This window comes from Engraulis encrasicolus, chromosome 14, assembly GCF_034702125.1.
Source record: "Engraulis encrasicolus isolate BLACKSEA-1 chromosome 14, IST_EnEncr_1.0, whole genome shotgun sequence".
NCBI classification, from domain to species: Eukaryota; Metazoa; Chordata; class Actinopteri; order Clupeiformes; family Engraulidae; genus Engraulis; species Engraulis encrasicolus.
The window spans coordinates 36,485,601-36,507,791 of NC_085870.1; the positions used below are offsets into that span (position 1 = coordinate 36,485,601).

The 22,191-nt window shown below is 42.0% G+C and overlaps 2 protein-coding genes across 3 annotated transcripts; both read left to right on the top strand.

The window, feature by feature from the left end:
* Positions 1-204: 204 nt before the first annotated feature.
* il17rc (interleukin 17 receptor C) lies at positions 205-9,733 on the top strand. The gene is made up of 16 exons (XM_063216659.1): positions 205-413; positions 933-1,156; positions 2,491-2,767; positions 3,348-3,445; positions 3,904-4,015; positions 4,907-4,942; positions 5,235-5,356; positions 5,451-5,504; positions 5,894-5,972; positions 6,238-6,467; positions 6,948-7,001; positions 7,346-7,391; positions 7,566-7,661; positions 8,279-8,317; positions 8,706-9,152; positions 9,321-9,733. The coding sequence occupies exons 2-16, from the start codon at positions 1,070-1,072 to the stop codon at positions 9,731-9,733; spliced, it is 2,190 nt and encodes a 729-aa protein (XP_063072729.1). The 5' UTR covers positions 205-413; positions 933-1,069.
* On the top strand, positions 9,133-18,768 carry LOC134462537 (protein disulfide isomerase Creld1). Of its 2 annotated transcripts, XM_063215623.1 has the most exons (7): positions 9,133-12,134; positions 12,438-12,552; positions 12,995-13,201; positions 13,984-14,067; positions 15,339-15,434; positions 16,525-16,665; positions 17,845-18,768. In XM_063215623.1, exons 3-7 carry the CDS (start codon positions 13,021-13,023, stop codon positions 18,063-18,065), a joined length of 723 nt encoding a protein of 240 aa, XP_063071693.1. In that variant the 5' UTR covers positions 9,133-12,134; positions 12,438-12,552; positions 12,995-13,020; the 3' UTR covers positions 18,066-18,768. The 2 variants fall into 2 exon arrangements, with proteins under 2 accessions (XP_063071693.1, XP_063071692.1); XM_063215622.1 differs by lacking the exon at positions 12,438-12,552.
* Positions 18,769-22,191: the final 3,423 nt, after the last annotated feature.

The window sequence follows — 22,191 nt, forward strand, 5'->3', positions numbered from 1 at the left end:
TATACCAACAGGTAGGCACCTTGGCAAGGCCAAGATAGGAAATCAATCTATCAATCTCTGCAAGAACCTGCTTTGTTCAAAGTAAGCTTAAATAATGTGGTTTGGTAGGCGGGGTAAATCTGCTCTAGTAGGCTATCTGTAGGCTTATCTTTTACTCTTTTTCGTTGTCTAATATGGATCAAGTGCGCCAGTAAGGGGCGGAGCTCCACATTTTCACATACTGACTCACCTGTTCGTGTTCGCCTGTTGCCAGTGTTACTATCGGAGTTACCTGGAACCCAGAGTTGCTTCATGCCTGACACCTGGGGTCCAACATCAGTCGAATATGGATAGGCCTACACCACGGGCTCGTGATACATTTGCTGTGATAAGGAGTTTCTTTAGGCCTATATGTGAACATGTCAACGTCCATTGTAAGTAGTCTATACCTATTTTGAATTCGTTATGAACAGTTGTATGTGCCGTAGGCTTTCGCAAGGGCAATGCCAATGTTGTCTAGGCCTGCTGTAGCGCTTCGGGGTCCACGCGGGTTGCTTTCCAACGATTTTCAAAAGATTTCCATAGATTTTCCATGTTACGACATAGCCTGAAAGGTGAGCGGATGCGTAGTAGCCTTGGGCCTAAGCATTTATGTTTGGACATGTCCTCATACAACCCACAGCAGCGTGAAACGATCTTTCTAAATACTTGGAAAATCTGGTAGGATTATTAGTAGGCTATGCGTAGGTTACATTAATGTAGCAAGGGTCTGATGTTTCAAAGCTACACGAAGATAGTGTAACTGTAAATGTTTGGCATACTTAAAACGGCACGTGACACACAGGATCAAAACTTGCCATGTAGCGCTGTATATTGGTCCTCTGAATGTGAAACCACGGAAGTTCGATGAAAACAACTAATCCTGGCTGGTGGTTACCTCTGTCTCTCCATAGGATGGGTGGGATTTGGAAGTGGACACCGACGCGTAGGCCTAAACCAAAGGACTTCGATGAAGCGACATCACGAAATGGAAATGGCATAGGCTACCTTTTTGAATTTCCGATTGGAGGAAATCACTTTCGACGTTTAGATGGCTTTGTGGCAACTGTTATTTTGTAGTTGCCTGCTCGTCCTTCTGTCCAATACAAGCTCGCTCACCATCTCCAACACATCCAAGGTAGGGCCTCCATGGGTGAGCATGTGCTACTAAAAGTAGTAGAGAGAGAGTAGCTCATGTATGGATCCTAGTGGGAAATTAAGGTAGTAGGCCATACATACATACAGAAGGCATACACACGAGCAGTGTTGGCAGGTTGCTCAACAACTGTAATGCATTAGGCTACTGATTACATGTTACTGTCTTTTCAAAATAATCCCTTTTTAGGCCTACACTACAATATTATATTTAAAATGTAGCATTACGCATTACACTACTTTTGCCTTACTTTAGTCACTTTCGCCAAAAAAAAACCCTGAAGGCCTAAATATGGATTTGACTATTTATTACTGTGTAAATCAAGCTCATGAGTCATGACTTTTTCACCTCCAATACAGGAGGTGTTTTTGGCAGCATGCAGACTAAAAACTATCTGACCCCAGGCAGACCCATCACACTGAATACCACTAAAATCCAGGTCATTGTAATGCATTTGTAACTTGAGTTATGCAGCATTGTAATTAAGTAAATATTACAGATTTTTGCACTGTAATGCCTTACATTACTGCACTACAGCAAAAAAAGTAATGCATTACAGTAATGATTTGTAATGCATTACTGCCCAACACTGCACAAGAGACATTACAAATATCCTTACACATATATTAACCGTAGGCTCACTCTAACATATATTCAGGCCAAGGCAGCTCTCTCTCTCTCACACACACACACACACACACACACACAGACACACACACACACACACACACACACACACACACACACACACACACACACACACACACACACACACACAGTAGGCCTACAGAGCACTACCAACCAAGTGTTGCTGTATTATTACTGTCATGGAAACATTTATGTTACAGTTATGAAAAAACAAACCAAAAAAACACCCTTGAACATCATAGGCCTACATTGCGGTTGTAATATTTATATTGAATGGAATGAAAACAATGTTTACGACACAAAACATTGCTGAAAAAAGAAAAAGGTACTGCATGATTCAGTCTCTTCAACTTGACAGCAGACATACTGAAGGTTTTCTTTCATAAGTGAATTATTTGGAAGTTCAATATTACAGACTCGAAAAATGGCATAATATAGCCTATGTTACTGTCTTGTAATGCATTATTTTGGAAATGAAAATATTGCATTATTAGAAAAACAACAATTTACCTGGTACACATTTCAGCTTTTTCATAAGGGTGTGTGCCGAATAGGCTACACCACAATTAAGATGTACCATGTGTGTGTGTGTGTGCATGCGTGTGTGTGTGTGTGTGCGTGTGCGTGTGTGCGTGCATGTGTGTGTGTCTGTGAAAACATGCCAAAAGGGTCTATATAATTGTGTGGCGGAAAATGCACACATCGTGGACTGTGGCGAGTCTGCTGTGGAGGTGCTGAACATCTCGGCGGTAGGGTACCCCTGCTGCCGGCGGCGAGACCGGGGCTGTGCGGCCTGTCTCCAGGTGCGCATCTGGCTCAAAGTCGCCACCACAGACGATGAAGGAGGAGATGATGATGACAACGATGATGATGGCAGGAATGGTGAGGAGGGAAGCTCAACGGAGGATCAGCATGTAACTACGCATATGTCAAGAGGTCAGAAATGTCAGTTAAGATGTTATTTCAAGTGTTATAAATTTGTTGTTACCACCATAAATTTGTAATCTAGCCTATTAATGCTACTTAAGAATCTGTGACATTATCTTAGTGGTGTAGCACAAAGGTACGCTACTTAAGTTTTTTCAAACACTAATGAATGATCCACTGGTAGAATGTTGCACTAAATGAGGTTACTATAGTAAGCTGAATAGGTATAGGGCCTACTGTGCTATTATTGAAAGTAGCCTCACTGGCACACAGAGAGAATTCAGGAAAATTTGAATGGGACATCGTATGGGCTGGAAATGAGCCAATGATGCATTGCAATCCAATGGATGTATTGTTCCGTGTATCAAGTTTTGTCTGAGGACCAAGAGAGGAAATGCAGACTTGACTGCATTCCTGCAGAAAAGCATGTTTGCAAACAGAAGGGCATTGTATTGTTTTATGTATGTATGTGTGTGTGTGTGTGTGTGTGTATGTATGTATGTATGTATGTATGTATTTATTTACATAGCTCCAGCGTGAATTGTAACTTTGCTGTCTTGACACATTCCATTTGTGTGTGTGTTTCTTTTTTGTGCAGCTGCCTCCTTGAAAGTGTGCTCCACCGTGCCTCTGCAACTCACTCACTGTCAGTGCGTGGAGTGTGGAGTCCAGCTTAAACATGGGAATGGGATAGAGGTGGGGCTAACCTTGTAATAAAACCTAATAATAAAAACCTAATAATAATTCTAAATAGGCCTATGCCATTTGCTGCTATTTTTAAATTTGCATTAACTTCAAAAGATGATGCACTGTTTTTTTCCAAAAATGCTTTTTTATTTTAAAGATGATATTTTGAACCCATTGAATCTTTACCAGACATGACCACTATGCTTGTCCAATATGTTCATTACTATTACTGTGAGCAGTCGTTGTAGTCACAATACTTAGTAATACCAGTATTAATAAGCTGTTTGTACAGCATGATTTACGGTATAGAAAACAAGGCTCCAACAATGTTTAATATGGTTTTGGATGTACTCCTTGACTTTTGATTTCAACCCATAGTCTTGCCCATAAGAACTTCATATGAATAGCGTTGCTTCTGGAAGACTCGTAGTAATCTGTTGTCCTGTCTGGTTCTGGTGGCGTTTCAGTCTGTGGTGTTGGAAAGAGATGTACCTTTTGATGGCATGCTACACGTGACTGCCAAGGCCAACCGTGGGATAAAAAATGTAACCAAAAACATAACGGCAAGAGGATCCACAGGTAAGGGAGTGATGACTGACAGTGCTGCTCTGGGGTGCGTTTCTCAAAAGCGAAGTTGTTAGCCAGTTAGCAACTTGGGTAGTTGTCAATGGGAAATTGCACTGCAAACAACAAAGTAGCTTACGTAGTTAGCAACTTTGGTTTCGAGAAATGCACCCCTGTCTTGTCACACACGGGACAGTCGGACGTAATTTCAGTTCAACTGTATATCAAGTGAGTGCATGTAATTAACAGTAAAGATGACTTAATGGATATTTAGATGGTCCGTAGTACTGTAAAAGCCTGATGGTGGTCACTGTGTGATCAGTGTAAATGTGTAAATGTTTAATGTGTTTAACCGTGTTTAACAAGGATGCTGGAGTGATCCTATAAGGTCTTATAAGGGTGGAGTGGTAGAAATGTAAGAGTAATAGGGCAAACATCAATGTTATAGAATAGGAAAAAGAAGGTCGTACTGCGCCGTTTAAAATTTAATTACACTGAGAGTTTTGGTGTTCTGCTCAGCAAGTTCACTCTGGACACACTGTTGGAAATGATGAGACGTCTATCAGAGGCAGTTGATTAATCATGTCAGTGTGGTGTTTAAAACACTGTGCTGGGCCCACATCAACTGGGCAGGGCCATTTACACTTTGCCTCCAACTATGGTGTATGTGTCAACACACAGCCATGGCAAACGGTCGATGTGTACTGTACAGCTGTTGAAACGAGAGTTTGATGACAGGACGTGATGGAATGTTGTTTGTTCTCTCTCTCTCTCTCTCTCTCTCTCTCTCTCTCTCTCTCTCTCTCTCTCTCTCTCTCTCTCTCTCTCTCTCTTTCTTTCTCTCTCTCTCTCTCTCTCTCTCGCTCTCGTTCTCCCTCTCCCTCTCCCTCTCTGATCTAATCGCAGACTGCAAAAAACTGGGCTGCAGGGATGCTAGTTCTGGTAAGTACAAAAGCAGGTTCATCTACTTTCACCATCGTGCCTCTAGGCTTAACTGCAAAGCTGTCCAAAAAAACAAGGTCTTATTTGATAGTTCTAGTCATGACTGTGTTTAAAAACCACTTAAGCAAATACAAAGAGGAAACTGTGTCACTGACACCTTAAGTAAACCCTCGATTGAATTGTGCTATTTTGTGCCAGCCAACAAGTGGATTAACTAGTTTGAGCATGTCAAATATTTGTAATTTGAACTAGGATAAATGTGAATTAAGTAAGTGTAATTCATTTTTTTCAGATCCCCCAAAACTAGTACCAAAGGTGGACCTGAAGAATGGGGAAGTCAAAATGAAGGTGGAAAAAGCGAAATCGCGTCCAGTACACATGTGTTCTAAGCCCAAAGGGGCACAACTTTGTAAGGTGAGGCGATTTGACATTATTAGCTTCACTGATGGTTAGGGAGATGAAACATAGCTTTGTTCCTTATCTCAACCTGCTTTGCATATCCCAACAGGCTTTCAACGGCACCCTTCCACTGCACTCCATCACCCCCTGCCTCTGCATCCAGGTACTGACATACATAGAAATGTACTGTAGGTGTAGGCTAATGTAACTTACTTTGTGAAGGTTGGAGCAACACTCAGTTGTTTCCCACTCTGCTCCTTCAAACTGTCCTGTGTGACCAATGATGAACAAAACATGAACACAAGTTTTATTATTATTTTAAGTTTTATTAATGCCTTATAAAACATCTACAAATTATATGTTCACGATTTCACAAACCTTTTACTAGAGTATTTTTATTTAAAAAAATGTAAATGTTTCATTTAAAAAACTATAAAATATGAACATAACATTTTCCACTCATTTACAAAAATGTGTTAATTTTGCATGTCTTATTATAAAGTGTTACCGTGATTTCTTGTAATGAAACAATGATATCTGTGATGCAATCAGGCATGGTGGAAAGACAAAGATGACCGTTCTGAGAACTGCCCCTTCAGCGGACAGAATCGGAACATCAATTTCCTGAAAGGTAGTACATTTGAATAAAACAAACAATACAAAAAAATCAAAACGTTGCCTCGAAATGTGCCAGCTCGAAATGTGCCACTATTGCCCCTTTTATGGGATCAAAGCAATCAGTCAGCATTTGCTGAAAATTCTTAACTACATCATAAGAACATTGCTATAACATGAGTCTTAAATAACAGATAAAGACATGGTCATTGTCATTTTACTGACAGTGTAACACCTGGTCTAACCTTACCTGTCTGTCTGAACACTCGTCTCTCCTACAGGGCTACCTGAAGAGAATGCTCTGGCCAATGTCTCCTCGTCGTTGGAGCTGGGGCGTACCCACAGTGGCGTTGCGGCGCTGTGGTATAACGTGAGCGTGCCGTGCCAGGGGACAGTGGAGGTGTTGCCGTGCCACATGGTGGCAGCTGGGCTCTGTCAGGATGCGTTGGGCGGCAGGCACCTCTACCAGGAGGGGGACCGCGCCTGGTGCATGGCCACCAATGGACTGTGGGTAGGTCAGCTCTGGGAAATTGACCTGAAAGGTACACTGTGCAGGAAATGGTCAAAAAGGTACTGCAACTATGCTGCTCATTGAAACTAGGCTGTCTATTGCCAAATTTGAATGAAAATGGAGAAGATCCCCCTTTTCATGTATGAAAAGTGCTATTTTTCCAGTCATAATGAATACTTAGAATTTGATGGTGGTGGTAAGTATTCATGAAAAAGGTAACATTAGTGAATGGGCAGCATGAATTCTGGAAATAAACAACTAAAAATCTCACACAGTGTACCTTAAGGTAGATGATGTAAATGCAACAGTTCAAAGATCCATGCACACCTTCTAGGTGCTGGTAAACACAGGAGAGTTCAATGCTTCAAAAGAAAGAAGTTTACCGCACACTTATTTGACTAGACGATGTCATTTTAGTTGTTTGTTTTCAAAATGTATTGTATGCTGCACATTGTCAAACTCATTGAGTTTTTTCTTTAGGTGTTATCAGGGGCATTCGAGAACATCCACTCAAACCTGCCTCCTTGCATAAAGGTGAGCCTTAAGTCGGCCTATGACGGATTACCAATTTCGTTGTACCTGTACAATGACAATAACGTTTCATTCATTCATTCATTCATTTTTTTTGCATTGATGCTAGAAATAAAAATAAAAACGAGACTTGTAATGTTATGAGGTGTTGAGGATGTGCTTTGGCCATTCTAGACTGGCTCTTTAACATTGCTGTCCAAGTTGGTTTTGTGTTTTGTGTCCCACAGACCTGAGTCTGAGGCTGTATGGATTAACTGATTTTGCCATGTGCCATGAGAACTGAGAAAAGAATTGATTTAAGTAGTGGAGGGACTGTGGAAAAATGTTAAATGCTTTTATAATTTCAGGTGAAGGTCATGGACAAAGAGCTTGGACCATGGTGTGTAGAATACAGTACGTTTCCCACTGGTTATCTGCACACATATTAGAAGATACATCTGCATGGGATTGACTTTGAGTTTTTGTTGAAGGCCTTTACATCTATTGTTTATCTACAGTATCTCATTCATTACTGTAATTGAGCGAGACAGATTCTGTTCTGTAAACGTCTGCATTATCTCTCTCTAGCCAGAAGATGGCACTGGAGTATACCCATCTTTGCATTGATGATGGTTCTTGGCCTTTTCCTCCTTGGGCTGTATGTGAAAAGGACTACTCTTGAGAGTAAGTGATTCCTCCTTTCTCTCCATTTTTGTGGATGACTTCTAGCCCAGAGAAAGACTGATACATTGCGTTGGTTGACGCTGGATATTTATGTACAGTATTTACCTTCTCTATATTTATTTTTGTATGCTTTTGAGGTCAATATTATTGATATTGCTTCGTATTATGTCTGCTTTTATTGATGTTTTAATGTTGTACAGTGATCTTGTGTGTGTAGAAAGGTGCTTCCAACATGTACAACTACCTCAGTAACTCATTTTTCATGGAGATGGCATTTAGAGGGTTAACTCTTCAAATATACCATTGAGCCATTATCTGTAGGCAGAATGAAATAGTTGTCTGCACACTTAGTATAGGCTCCAAATAATATACAGGCTATAATCTCCAAATAATGTTTGGAGCTTATACCCAGTTTGCAGACCACTCTCTCACACTATCTAGGTCTAGGCTACTGCGATTGCCTGGCACCTGGATTACTGTTTTTGAGGATGTATGCAGCCTAACTTTCAAGCATCTATAGGGAGAATATTGTGAGATCTGTGAGACTTTATGAACTACCCGAATATCGAAATGGTGTTTTGGTGATTGCTTCATTTTCTGTTTTCTTTCCTCAACAGAGTACTTTCAGAAGTGGCAAAGGACAAGTCTTCTTCAGGGTATGCACCATAAATATTTGCAGATCTATTTCTCTCTTCGAGTGAGATGGTGGAGTAAGTTCTATATTCTAGAATGGAGAACATTGTATAATTGAGAGACATTAGAAAGGGGTAGGGAGAGAGAGAGAGAGAGAGAGAGAGAGAGAGAGAGAGAGAGAGAGAGAGAGAGAGAGAGAGAGAGAGAGAGAGAGAGAGAGAGAGAGAGCTCTGACACTGAGTGTCTCCCTGTGTAGCCTATGTACTGTATTCTGACACACAGGAGGATGGGGCTACGTACTGTATACGCACCATGCTCAGACAGCAGGCAACAAGAAAGAAACAAAGAAGAGAGAAAGAAAGAAAGATTTCTTTACCCCTTCCATTCACTCTAACCTATCTGCCCCCACAGCAGGAAGAGGCCACGTGCTGCTGCTTCACCCACCATGCGGAGAGGGAAGAGGAGCAGGAGAGCGAGACGGGAATGCGGAGTCCTCCGTGACAGAGCAGGTGTTGCTGCTGGGCTCTGCCCTGAAGGCCCTGGGCTTCAGCGTGTCCCTGGACCTGTGGAGCCACACAGAGCTGGGCAGCGTGGGGCCCGTGCCCTGGCTCCACGCCCAGATGGAGCTGCTGCGGACGAGGGGGGGTCGCGCCGTGCTGGTGCTGAGCCGCGGGGCTCTGGAGCAGGCAGAGGAGTGGAGCTGGCTGGGCAGAGGTGGAGTTGGAGGCGGCGACCGGGGACTACATAGCGGAGGGGGGGTGCATGATGGTGGAGGAGGCCAACATGAGGATTGGGGCAGATATGGTGGAGGAGGAGGGAGGTTGGAGGAAGGGGGGGAAGTAGGGGGCGTAGAAAATGGTGAAGGGAGCACTCACAGAGGAGGTGGTCTGACTCTCGGGAGAATAGAACAAGGAGGGGACAGTTTGGAGAATTCAGAGCAAGGAGGAGGTGGAGGAGTAGCAGGTCCCCATTCCTCCTCCTCCTCCTCCTCCTCCTCGACCTCCTCACCCTCCCCCACCACCTCAGAGGTGTTCAGCACTGCCCTCAGCTGCCTCTGGGAGGACCATCGGAGAGGCTGTGCACACAGACGCTTCTCCCTGGTGCAGTTTGACTCGCACAGCCCCTTTCCAACCCCTCCTCACCCACATGGGCCAGGGAGGTCCACCACAGCAGCCACAGCCACACTCCCGCCACTCTTCCAGGGACTGAGCCTCTACAGCCTGCCCAGAGACAGCCGGGCGTTCGTCCGAGGAGTCATGGCGGAGAGGCAGGGTGGAGACGGTGTGCTGCAGAGGTGCTGGCAGTCCAGATGGATGTCCAGAGAACTGAGGAGGAGGCTGCAGACTACTGGTGTTTATGCTGCCAATGGCACTGGAGAACATTTGTCCAGAGTGCTGGAGGAGAACTCTGTGGAGGAGAGTGTGCCTCTTCAGCCATGACTTTTTTTTTCACCACCACACTGAGGGGGTTTGGCCTGGTATTGTAATAATAGCCCTATCTGTTGGTTTGTTTGCCCTTGGGGTGTGTGTGCGTGTGTGTGTGTGTGTGTTGCACACACTGAGGCATACACACAATCTTGGACAAACACATACACATGCATGCATGCATGCAAACACACGCACACAGTGAAAGTGAGATCTATGCATCGTGATATTAAACAGTTGCTTGTAGCATTGGCTAGGGGACCAGGTTGCCATTTTCGATTGCATCTACATATACCTGTATAAGTTGTTGTTTGTATCCAACAAATAGTAATATAAAATGAAGGTTGTATAGTCACCCATTTAACACAAATGTCTATTGTTGACATTATAATTAATGTTTAGTAAAAAAGCCGCACTCCCGGATCAGTTTCTTGCCGTTTTAATACTGCCATGCTAATCCAGTATTAAAATGGCAAGAAACTGATCCGGGAGTGCGGCTTTTTTTTACTAAACATGAACTTTGCTGTTTGCTCGCACCCGAAGACCTTGTAAGAAACTTTTCGGAGTTGAGCTTACTTTCTCTACAAAAAGACATAATAATTGATGCCACTTGCATAGTTTGGCGTTAGTAAACCTCCCTGCTGAACACCAGCCTCACATTGATGCGGTAGAGCAGGGCTATCAGCCTGGATCTTTTGAAAGCGAAAGCCCAACTGGGAAACTCCAACTCCCATTGTCATTGTGACACAGCAGCACTCCACACACAAGTGTTCACTGCACACAACGAAATTGCATTTTACTGTATGCCTCACCCGTGCAAGGGGGTAGCTCCTAATAGCACACCAAGGGAGCTGTGCGACGGGACGGCACCATGCTCAGGGTACCTCAGTCATAGAGGAGGTTAATTAGTGGTTAATTACTCCCCCCACCAACCTGGCTGGTCGGGAGTCGAATGGGCAACCTTTGGGCTACATGTCTGACGCCCTAACCGCTTACCCATGACTGTCCTCAGTGGTATCACACCTGTGCTCCCAAGCCTGTTGCTGTGATTGGGAGGTTGCAGGTTTGAGTCCTGAGTGCCAAACTATCACATAATTTTCTAACCACAATGCATCAAACTGGCAAAGTGTGCATGCGCACTGCCTAGCAAAAACAGCACTGCTTCATCACAATCGTGCCCAATGACTCCTTTCACCTAACCTGGGAAATCCCATGCTGCTTTGCACAATCGTTCCGTTCTGATATACTGATATGGTCTGGTGTTAACCAGGTAACCCTTCACCCTACACCACGGATAGGTTTTGTTGTGTAGTTCGAAACAATGTTAAATCTTGTGTCTATTGTCAATTGAAGTATGATGTTCGCATTGGACTATTAATTGAACTTGTAGGTAACTGGCCTAGCTGTGTACTGGTAGGGATGATTTATATATTTTACAATCTTTAAAAAAAGAAATGTCTGGTTGTAAAACTAAGTATGAAGTTTGCATTTGAATGTGTGAATTGGTCTTCTCTACAATTAGGTAACTGTAATTTACAGACTTTGTCGTGTTCTCTTCCTGTGTGAAAGGAAATGTATGAAAGAAAGTCCGTTTTTAAAATAATGAAGTAATGTATCATTTTTTCACTGTGGGTTTGTTCATATTGTGTGGTACTACATAGTACATGTACATAATTGTAATAGCAACTAGATGTTGTAACCCTGGTTTCACAAGCTGTCTCTTCATTCTATGAAGTTTAACACACCGTATTGTCACTGGCCTACACACAAGTCACAAATTTCAATCATGCCATCATGACTCTGATGTGAATAGAAGGAGGCCTAATTAAGAAGACGATAGAGGCCTTGTTAAATATTGAATGCACAGACCTAGACCTCTAACAACATAACCAAGGGGTGTGAACTTTCGACCACAGAAAACCTCACTAATGTTTCTACAAAAATTGTCCAAGTGTTTAAGACAGCAAAGAGATTTGGTGATTCTGAATAGATTGGAAATTCTACATTGACATTTTTTACAACTTTTTTTTTTTTTTACCTCAGTGCAGTAGGCTACCTTTTCATTCATAGACATGAGACACGTTCAGTTAGGTTTGTTTTGGACTTATTATAGATTACACATTCACATTGCAAAATGTATTTGCATTGTATCTTTGGTCACACGTTTTCCTTATCACATATTCTGTGTTTAGAGGTGCACTCAGTAGGCCTTTTGGCATGTTATTGGCCATGGTACAGTCCCGGGGCGGGGTGATACAGAAAATTAACCAATGCAAAGGCTACAGTGCTACAATGAGGCGGGCTCAGGACGGACCAGGCACCGCAACCAAATGTCTTTGTAGTATCGCCCAAGGGAAATAAAATGAACGCGCTGGGACGGCTGTGAAGTCCAGGATAAAGGTGGTGACGTATAGAGGTAAAGACAAAATAGTTTGTACAGAGTTTGTAAGGACGCTTCGTGTTATCTGTTAGAGAAATTGAACCGCCAATCTTGGTATTTCGTCTTTCCCAAAGAAGGTGCTATTTTTATCTCTTGAGAAAAAAGTTTGCCTACTGTAAGTGACCCCATGCCAGCACACGCTTCTTGGTCCTGAGGGGACGAATGGATCTTCGGAAGTTAGAGCAACAGCTTATTATGTCGACTAATTGTTGTTGAAATAAATTATTTGGCATGAAACAAACGTGTAGTCTTAATCCTTTTTTGTTTTTGTTTTTCCAGCTGTTTCAGTTCTGCACCTGTTGTTCACCTAGAGTAGAAGGTTTCAAACCTGGTGTAGACAAAGTCCAACCTACATGATAGACACTACGGCACGCCTACTACCAATTCTAATAAAGTATGTGTGTGCATAATAATTACGCCTTCCTTTTGTAGTACACATAATACTACATCATGAAGAATAAATGGTGTAAACTGTCACAATCAATATTGATCCTATTATAAACTCTGGGATCACTCTGTGTGTACTGCAGAGATGTATGAAGTAGCAGAACTCTTACAGATGTAATTACAGCACTAGAAGTATTATATTACAAAGTTGAAACAATGTAATGTCATACCCTACCACTAGTGTTAATTACATCTGTAAGAGTACTTCTACTTTATAGCCTACAACTTTAGTACTTTGACACCAAATACTCCCTAAGTGTTGAATGAACCATTTTTATTGTGAATATTCTGCAGTGAAAATAAAATACATGCTGTTTTAATACCGCATTGCAGCATAGGATTTGTTCACAAGTTTAGACATCACTCTTCTGTTTGCCTGGTTTTTGCAGTAGCCCACAGTCCCCCTAACAGAGCGATGCCTTCCCTTTGGAACTCTGTGCTGTCAGTCTCCCTGTGCATGTGGCTGTGCCTGTCCCTGCCGTGGCCGGCCGTGGCCCACCAGTGTTCAGACACATGCAAAGCTTGCGGAGGGCACGACAACAAGACGTGCCTGGCATGCAAAGACGGCTGGATGCTCCATGACACCCACTGTGTGGGTAAGTGCACAGTAAACATACCAGTGTTAATAACTCTCAAAATATTTGATTCCATTTCAGATAACATTTGGTCCCACACAAAAGTAGGGCTTTTTTATTCTTTAATTAGTGGAACATTTTCAAAGACAATTGCACTCGATATTGTGTAAATATTAAGAGCTTTAGAGTTGAAAGTGCAGCACTGCCCCCCTGCGGCATGTTACACTGACTTTTGAATCCATTGTCAGAGTCACAGTATTGACAGAGGTGCATCTTGTCACCAGGCTAAGCAGGCAGTCGCTTGGGGCCCCCAAGCCCCTGGATGGTGAATAACTCACACTTTGCTACACTAGTGGCAAATTTCTTTCAAATGTGCATTCCTTTGCAATGTTCAAAGTCATTTAAGTCACACCTCTTCCCCATTATGATGTTCGGTTTGAACGGCATCATATTGTCTTGACGATGTCTACGTGCCTAAATGCATTTGAGGTGCCACCATGTAATTGGCTGATTCGAAATTTGCATCAACACTCAGGTAGAAAGGTGTGTCCAATTAAGTGGCCGGTGAGTGTAAATGTCAAAGGACACATACTAGTAGAAAAAGGAAAATGTAAAAGATAAAAGCATGAAAGAAACAAAGTAACTGTAAATGAGTATCGATACTTAAATGCGAAGTTGGGCTCTCTTTTTTATAGCATGAATACAAGTAGAATAGGTAAATAAAAAGATAAAAGCATGTATAAATGCACATTTAAAGGCGGATCTGTCCTGTTCTGTTTGTCTCATGTCATTGCCGTCCCCAGATGTGGATGAGTGTGACGCCAGGACATCTGGATGCCCCTCCAACACCTACTGCTTCAACACAGAGGGCTCCTTCGAATGCAGAGGTGAGTTGCAGCTGTCTGGGCGTGAGTGCACGAGAACATTCTGATTGCTTCAATTCAACACTTGACAGTAGGATCAACTGGAAGTGTTCATATGACTCTCTCTGTGCTGAATTAAGACAGCAAAATGTACTGTGCACAGTGTTTCCCATAGACAAGACGTAGAGAATTTGTTAGTCAGGTTGGGTGTTTGGACAGCATCAGTGACATGACTTCTGTCACCGCAAAAAGCTGCGTTCTGCAGTTTCATGTAATGTAATGTGAAAACCCTCAAAAATAAGTATCTTGAGCAACTTTAGAAATTACATCCACAATGCAACACCTTATTTTTTCAGGGGACCATGTCAACATGCTCCTTATACTGTAAAGAACTGGGCATGATGGCTGAGCCCATGGGAAATAAACAAAGAAATACTCAGTTATCGCCATTTCACACTTAGGTAGTGTCAGTCCGAAATGTAAATTGTGACCCGATTATAAAAGAAATGTAAAACTGTTGAGTGCTTCTTCATTCATGTTTTTCTAAAGATGTTATTTACAAAGTTAAGCACCCAGTGTAATGCATTACAGAGTGTCTGTTAGTGCACTTGCGTGTTTTATTTAATTTAATTCAAGAGTTTATTGTCAGTGTCTACAAGGCAACGAAATTGTGTTTTGGGTACAACTCTCATAAGAGGTAAAAGTGACACCAGTGCTTGACCCCACCTGAGCATTGTGTGCGTCAGTTTCCACCTGTGTGCAGGTACTTGTGTTTCACACATAACTGATGTATCTGTGCCTTGTTGCCTTCTGGCTGGCTCTTGCAAAAGAGGGGAAAACATGTCCTTGCACATTGCTCCCATAAATACTTTTTTCTCCATAATATCAAACTTACACATTCACATTTAGAATGCATTTATAATCACATGCTTGTCTGTGTTAAGGCTTTTCATTTGTTTGTCTTCATATTGTTCTGTAGCCTCAGAATGAGCACTATTCCTGAAGTGGAACACTATAGTAGTCAATGAAGACACTTTACTACAATAGTACTACAAAGGCCATACTACAAACGTGTAACTTTTTTTTTGCCATTTTAGTCTTCAGTAACCCTGAGTTGGTCTTTGCCATTCTGGTACTGTAACAGCACATTTATAACATGGGTCTGAAAGAGCCTTATTACTCCTCCTTAGTCTGTAGCAATTTATGGAGTGGTTGCGGACATTGACAAGTCTATCAAATAAAGACAACAGATTGATTGATTCATTCATGGTGTGCTTTTTCTCGTTTCATGGTAGGTTGTGACCCCGCGTGCGTGGCTTGCATGGGCAGTGGACCCGCGCGCTGTAAGAAGTGTGCCAATGGATACAGGATGACAGGTGCAAAATGTGTAGGTATGGCCTCTTACCTATAACAGCCTCATTTCACAGTTCCCTGACTGCCTTGAAAACAAAAACCAAAGTCCGTAACATCAAGGTTCTTGTTTCTGTTTTTAATATGTTTCAGGCAGCATGGCCTTCATCAGATGTTGAGTTGTGGACTTGTGGACTTAATCTTTATTTTTTTAAATAAAATAATAATAATAAACATTTTCAAATGTTTGTAAATGAGTAAGAACCAAACTACGACTGCACTGTGGAGTTATAATCGACTTCTACTGTGTGAGTTTTATGTGGTTTCAAGCCTTTTGGTCTTTGGAGGAGAAACTTCCAGGACTGATTCGACTGTGCTGTATCTGCTGTGCTGCTCATTTACAAACATTTGTAAACATATTGTTCGTAATTAGTTCATTATTTATAAAGCGCTTATAAAGGTATTTATAAGTAGTTATTCTACAGTGTCACCCATTTAAATGGATGTATGTGTTTTATCTTAGTTCCCTGAACTTACAACTGCATTAACATTGTTGTGCCTTTGTTTACTCAGTGTTACTCTGGATATCTGTGGTACATCTCCTCCTCTTTCTTCTTTACTCCTCTCCTCTCCTCTCCTCTCCTCTTTTCTCCTCTCCTCTCCTCTCCTCTCCTCTCCTCTCCTCTCCTCTCCTCTCCTTCCCTCAGAATCATGTCCCCTTTGCAAGTCAGTTTCAATAAAATCCCCTGTGAGATATAAGCCAGTGTAAAGTGTAATGCAATGTCTGTAGTATCCTCAGTACAAACATCATGAGCTGCATGAATAACCATGACAAACATTTCAACCTGTTGGCATCCCCCACTAAAATATATTAAGTTACATTAAGTTACACAAACACAATACTGGTACACATTGTTAACACAGGTCTACTGAGGTGAAGCAATTTCCTTTTTTGGGTTTGGGTTTCTGTTTGCGTTCTTGTTTGTCTATTAGTAGCATGATACGATGGGAAATGACAATTTGTGCTGCTGTGTAGTGAACAAAAGTTCATACATAGCTCAATAGTTTATTTTTTTGTGGACTAATTATTTTTATTTAATTGAATCATTTACTTGTGTTTTGCCCCTGCAGACATTGATGAGTGCGGTGAGAATGAGCTGGTGTGCCCAGGGCTGGATGAGTTCTGTGTGAACAGGGAGGGCTCCTTCTACTGCCAATGTGCCAAGGGGTTCCGTCGGGAGGGGGGCATCTGCAAACCGATTCCAACCGCTGGTGAGGAAAATAGACACAAACATACTGCACACACTCAGTATAATGTACACTGTAATGTAATGTAATGTGGAGGTGCTACACTGTTGCCTCTTTTCCACTGCCGGTTTTCTGGTAGGCCTGCATTACAGCTCGACACAGAGCGACTCAGCCGCCACTTTTTGCTTTACGATTGAGCTGTGTCGTGCCTATTCGAAGAGCTAAAAATGGCGGCCGAGTCGAGTCACGCTGTGTGGACCTGTAGGCCTACCAGAAAAAGGGCAGTGGAAAAGAGGCAAAACATACTGCACACGCTCAGTATGATGTACACTCAGTAAAATGGACACTTAGTCTCACGCTGTCACCAAATCACAAACACGCAAGTGCACATACACCTTGAGAGGAGCATGGATATTTCTTATTTCTCCCTCTGCTACACAGCACAGACATGTTGAACTTGTACACAGGTGCGCTCTCTCTCTCTCTCTCTTTCTCTCTCTCTCTCTCTCTCTCTCTCTCTCTCTCTCTCTCACTCACACACACACACACAGACACAGACACACACACACACACACACACACACACACACACACACACACACACACACACACACACACACACACACACACACACACACACACGTCACAGTATTTCCTATGTAAAATGCATATCCTAATTCGAAATAAACATCACAGTGTTGTTGGTGGGCAGCCATGGACTATGTTGAGGCTATTTGAGCAAGGCACCTTCTGACCCCACATTGCTCCTGGGACTATAGTCAATGTACTGTACTGTACCTACCGTAAATAACTGTAAATTGCTTTGGATAAAAGCCTCAGCTACAGTGAATTGTATGTAATGTGTTCCTGTGTGAATTTCAGTGTTGTATAAGAAGGGCCTGCCCCATGACATCCAGGAGTAGGATGCCCTTCTTCATTAATATAACTAAATATCACTTAAATATAACTTTTATAACTTATCACCTATAACTAAACCTTAACTTATAACTAAACTTACATGTACCGGTATATCTAAACTCTTAACTTATTGTGTAACTAAGCATATAGCTACATTCATATACCTTATAACTAAACCAAATGTATATTTATAACTAAACTCTTGTAACTTATAACTTCCCTAAACATGCCTGTGTCCCTAAACATGCCTGTTCCCTCCCTAAACATGCCGATCTGTGATTTTCAGGGTCGCATGAGAAGGGTCTGTTCGACGACCTCCAGGAGGAGGAGGTGGAGGTGCTTCAGCAGATGTTCTTCGGGGTGATCCTGTGTGCTCTGGCCACGCTGGCTGCCAAGGGAGACATGGTCTTCACCTCCATCTTCATGGGAGCCGTGGCCGCCATGGCTGGCTACTGGTTCTCCGACAAAGGGGACAGGATACTGGACACTGTGTTCAAAGGACGCTAAGCTAACCGTGTGTTATAAACATACACACAAGCGCACGTGCACGTGCAGGGAGCACACACGCACGCACGCACACATACACACAGACAGACACAGACATTGAGAAATGCACGTGCATGCGCCCACACAAACACGCACGCGCACTGACACACTCCACAAAACAGACAGACACATTGACATAACACACACCACACACGCACAGATTTCATGTCATTTTAAATGTGTGGGCAGTATGTGTATTTTCTATCTGTTATCAAAAGGTGTGGAAGGCTCTACAGTATGTTCCCTTCAAACATTTGGGGAAAAAATTCACAACATGGTGATTCTCATTCATCCAATTCGCCTACATTAGAGTATAATTTGTAAGCAACTGGAATCCCTTTTTTAGTTTAAATAGCAACATGTCTCCAAGCTACAAAAATGTGCAGTTGCCTTACAAATAAACTAATCTTCACAAACTGTTTGTTCAGCATGAAGCCTTAGAAGTGACCGCACCCTCGCCAGCCCCTTCAGTCACCTTTTGTCGAGAGAGAACGTCATATGAATTGTGGTTTGTTGGAAAAGGTTTGTGTCGCCTTTTTTTATACCAACTGTAAACCAAATTCAGAGGACCTGCCCGAGTTTGCACTGAAGTAAATATTACATAAAATTTTAATGTGTTACTGTATATTTTGTAATAGGTCAAAACTACAAATAAATAAATATTATTTTCACCTTTTGTGGTTTGGACTGGAGTGTCAGTCTTTTGTTTTGTCCTTGCAAAACTGTATGATGTGATACAGTAGGCCTATATTATATTATTATCAGTATTATTATTATTATTATTAGGATTCTTCTTATTCTTATTCTTATTCTTATTATTATTATTAGTAGTAGTAGTAGTAGTGAAAAAGAGAGATGAAGGGGATCATGGCCTTTGGGGACAGGCCACTCTGCCTCTATCATGCCACTATTTCCATCTTACATTGATGGCAGCAGCCTACTCTGTAGCAGCTGTGTACGTAACAGTTGTCGGGCGGGCCAGACAGGTGTGCACACACAGACAGATGGCCAGTGAAAGACTTGGATTATTTCTCTGTCTGTGGAGACTGAGGCAGGTCTGAAACCATGCTTTGGTTCTCTGGTGTGTAATGATTTAAATGTAGTAGTATTACATTAGGCTACTACAACAAGTGTAGGGAAATGGTGAATGTGACATGTCTGCAAAATGCCACAAGAAACACTCTTAGAATTCAGAAATGTTGGTGAGTGCATTACAAGGTCATGGTTTTCGCAGAGACTGAACTTCCAAAATACAGTAAACACTTACTTCCGAAAAAAAAATCACCTTTATTGAATGGATATAAACAAGCTGGCCAACACTCAGTAATATTCTGATAGAACACATACAATAGCAAACACCAGAGTGGGGTTGGGGTGGAGGGGGAGGATTGGGGTTAGGTGTCCATGGAGACAGCCTCATTGAGCTTGCAAACACCAAACATAACACACATTACCCATGCTGAATAGTATCGCTCCAAAGGGCGTGTTTGAAATCCTGACAGGTTAGTGAATGGCTTCATAGAAAGAAAAATGTCTGCACACTTAAATCCTCGTTGTGTTACTGTAAGTTTGCACACATTTTTCTTTCTATTTTGCACAGTTTTTGTTAATGTCCTGCACCTTTTAATCGACAGATCGGTGTGATCAGGTTAAATATAGTTTCAAACAATACATTCTGAACACTAAATAGTGACTTTTTTTCTCAGATGACCCACATGAGTGGGTCCCAAATAACGTCTCCATTCGATGATCAGAATGCACAAGATTTCATTAAACCAGTCAATAACCAGTTGACGGATTTCAAATGAGCCCCAACTCTCCCTCCCTCAACCTGGTTTGTGATGGGAGAGTTTCAGCCGCTCATCAGTTATCCATACGTACACTAATAATACACACACTGTTGTCCACACGCACACGCACACACACACACACACACACACACTGATTAAACTCATGCACTGGTGAATCATATTCCAGCTTGCTGAACAACACCCCAGAAACATGCAAACTCACTTTCATAAAAAACCCAAACAAACAGACAGACAGACAGACGCACAGGTTGTCCACCTACAGAATGGGTCTACGACAGGAGAGGACTCCCAAACACATCACACCAGCACAATGCAGATGCATGTTACTGTAATGAGGACTGATGCACCATGGGACTGTTTTTTTTTTTTTCAACCCCGCGTTCACACATGTAAATCATTCAGCATGCTGGACACTCACATTTAAACTCAGAATATTTTAAATCATTACTGTACAACGCAAAAAAGAAAAGAAAAAACATTTACATTTACAAATATTACAATCTCATACATACATATTCAAATGCGTAAAACTATAGAAATAACAAAAATAGAAAAAAGAGAAACATATATTAAAAAATTCTTTTTTTATGTAAGTGTAAACCAAAAAAAAAAAATCCTTGCATTGGTCACAGTGTTTGCTTCTTCCAGAGGTTTGCATTTTTGACATCATTGATGAAAACAAAAAAGCAACCAGGAAATAGAATCAAACATACAGGAAGAATCACAAGCTTTTTTGATGACATTGTATATTATTTTCACATGGTATCCATATCACCTGTTATCCATACCACATGGCCTTTTTGCGACATGAATTCTTGTCATCCTATGGCCAAGAATTTGACATTTTACTAAGCCCCCACCCCACCCCCCGATTAGTAAACCGTAACTTGCAACTGTTAATAAATTCCGAGCTCTTGTTTTAAAAAAAGTGGAATGCTCCATAGTGTGGTATTCCATTTTCATAGTGTCAGATTGAATTCACAAACACACTTTAAGATAGTCGATTAGCACCCTCCTCCATCTTTTTTTTTCTCAACACAAGGAACCACACTGAGATACAACGCTCTGCATAGAGGCCAAGACAGTATTTCGAAATTGTTGCTCGCATTACTTGTGATATTAGTTCAGTTGGCACATGAAGTAAAAATGATCATGCATCATTATCATCAGCACAAAACTGTATGTTTTTATTCCTTTTTCCTTCTAGCCACACGACATACACATTAATAACCTCTGGGTAGGAGAGAAGAGAGTCCTCCTACTTCAAGTATTACGTGGTAAAGGACCTGAACGAGAAAAGAGAGGAGAAGAAAACCCCAAAATAAAACAAATGTATCTGTCCTCCTCCGTTTTATGTAAGTGAAGAATTTGGGTGTTCCTCTTGTCTTCTTACCATTGCCTAACTTGCAGACATGCTACTGACTTCAACTAACTGACCCAACATAGAAGCACAAAAAAAACATCAAAACAAATGACACTGTCCAGGGGCAGGGAGTGGGTGGGGTCGGGGTTCTCATTCGCAACGCTCACTGAAGATCACGAACAGACAGACAGACAGACATAGTTTGATTTAAACACATCCACCCGACAGAAAACAAAGGGGCTTTTCACAGTGGTACAAGAACTCTTCATTTACAACGGTCACAACACCAGTGAACATGGAAGAGCAAACCACCCTTCTGATCTGAAGGGCCTTCAAGAGAAAAAGGAGAAGAAGCACTAACAGTCTAATTGTCTGTTTATCTTTTTTCTTTTCTTTTCTTTTTTATCAACAATTTTTCCTGGTGCTCTAGTCTAGAAAAAAAACACCCAGACATGGTCCACACACACAAAAAAACTCACAACAGTGGAGAGGAACAGTAGAGACAATTACAAACAAACAAACAAACCAACAAGGTCAGAGGAGAACAGTAGGCAATGCCTCAGTGACCAAAGGTGTTGAGACGTCCAACGTACCGATGGAACGGCTTGCTCACCAGTGTATGATTGTGTTCTCTGATCTGTTGGTGGCATCATACTGTACATTTACAATAAAGTCTTGGCAATGACTAACTCGATGCAACTCAATGACTAACTCAATGCAACCCTTGGCAGCATTGCAGTGGTGGTCATACAGAGATAGAGACTGTTTAAACTTAACCTTACTGGACTGCAACCCAAGCACAAGCAGCATTGCATTGGTCATACAGAGAATGACGCCAGCTGAGAAAGACGCCAGCTGAATAGCAACTGAAATCTCAAGCAGCATTGCATTGGTCCTTCAGAGAAAAGAGAGA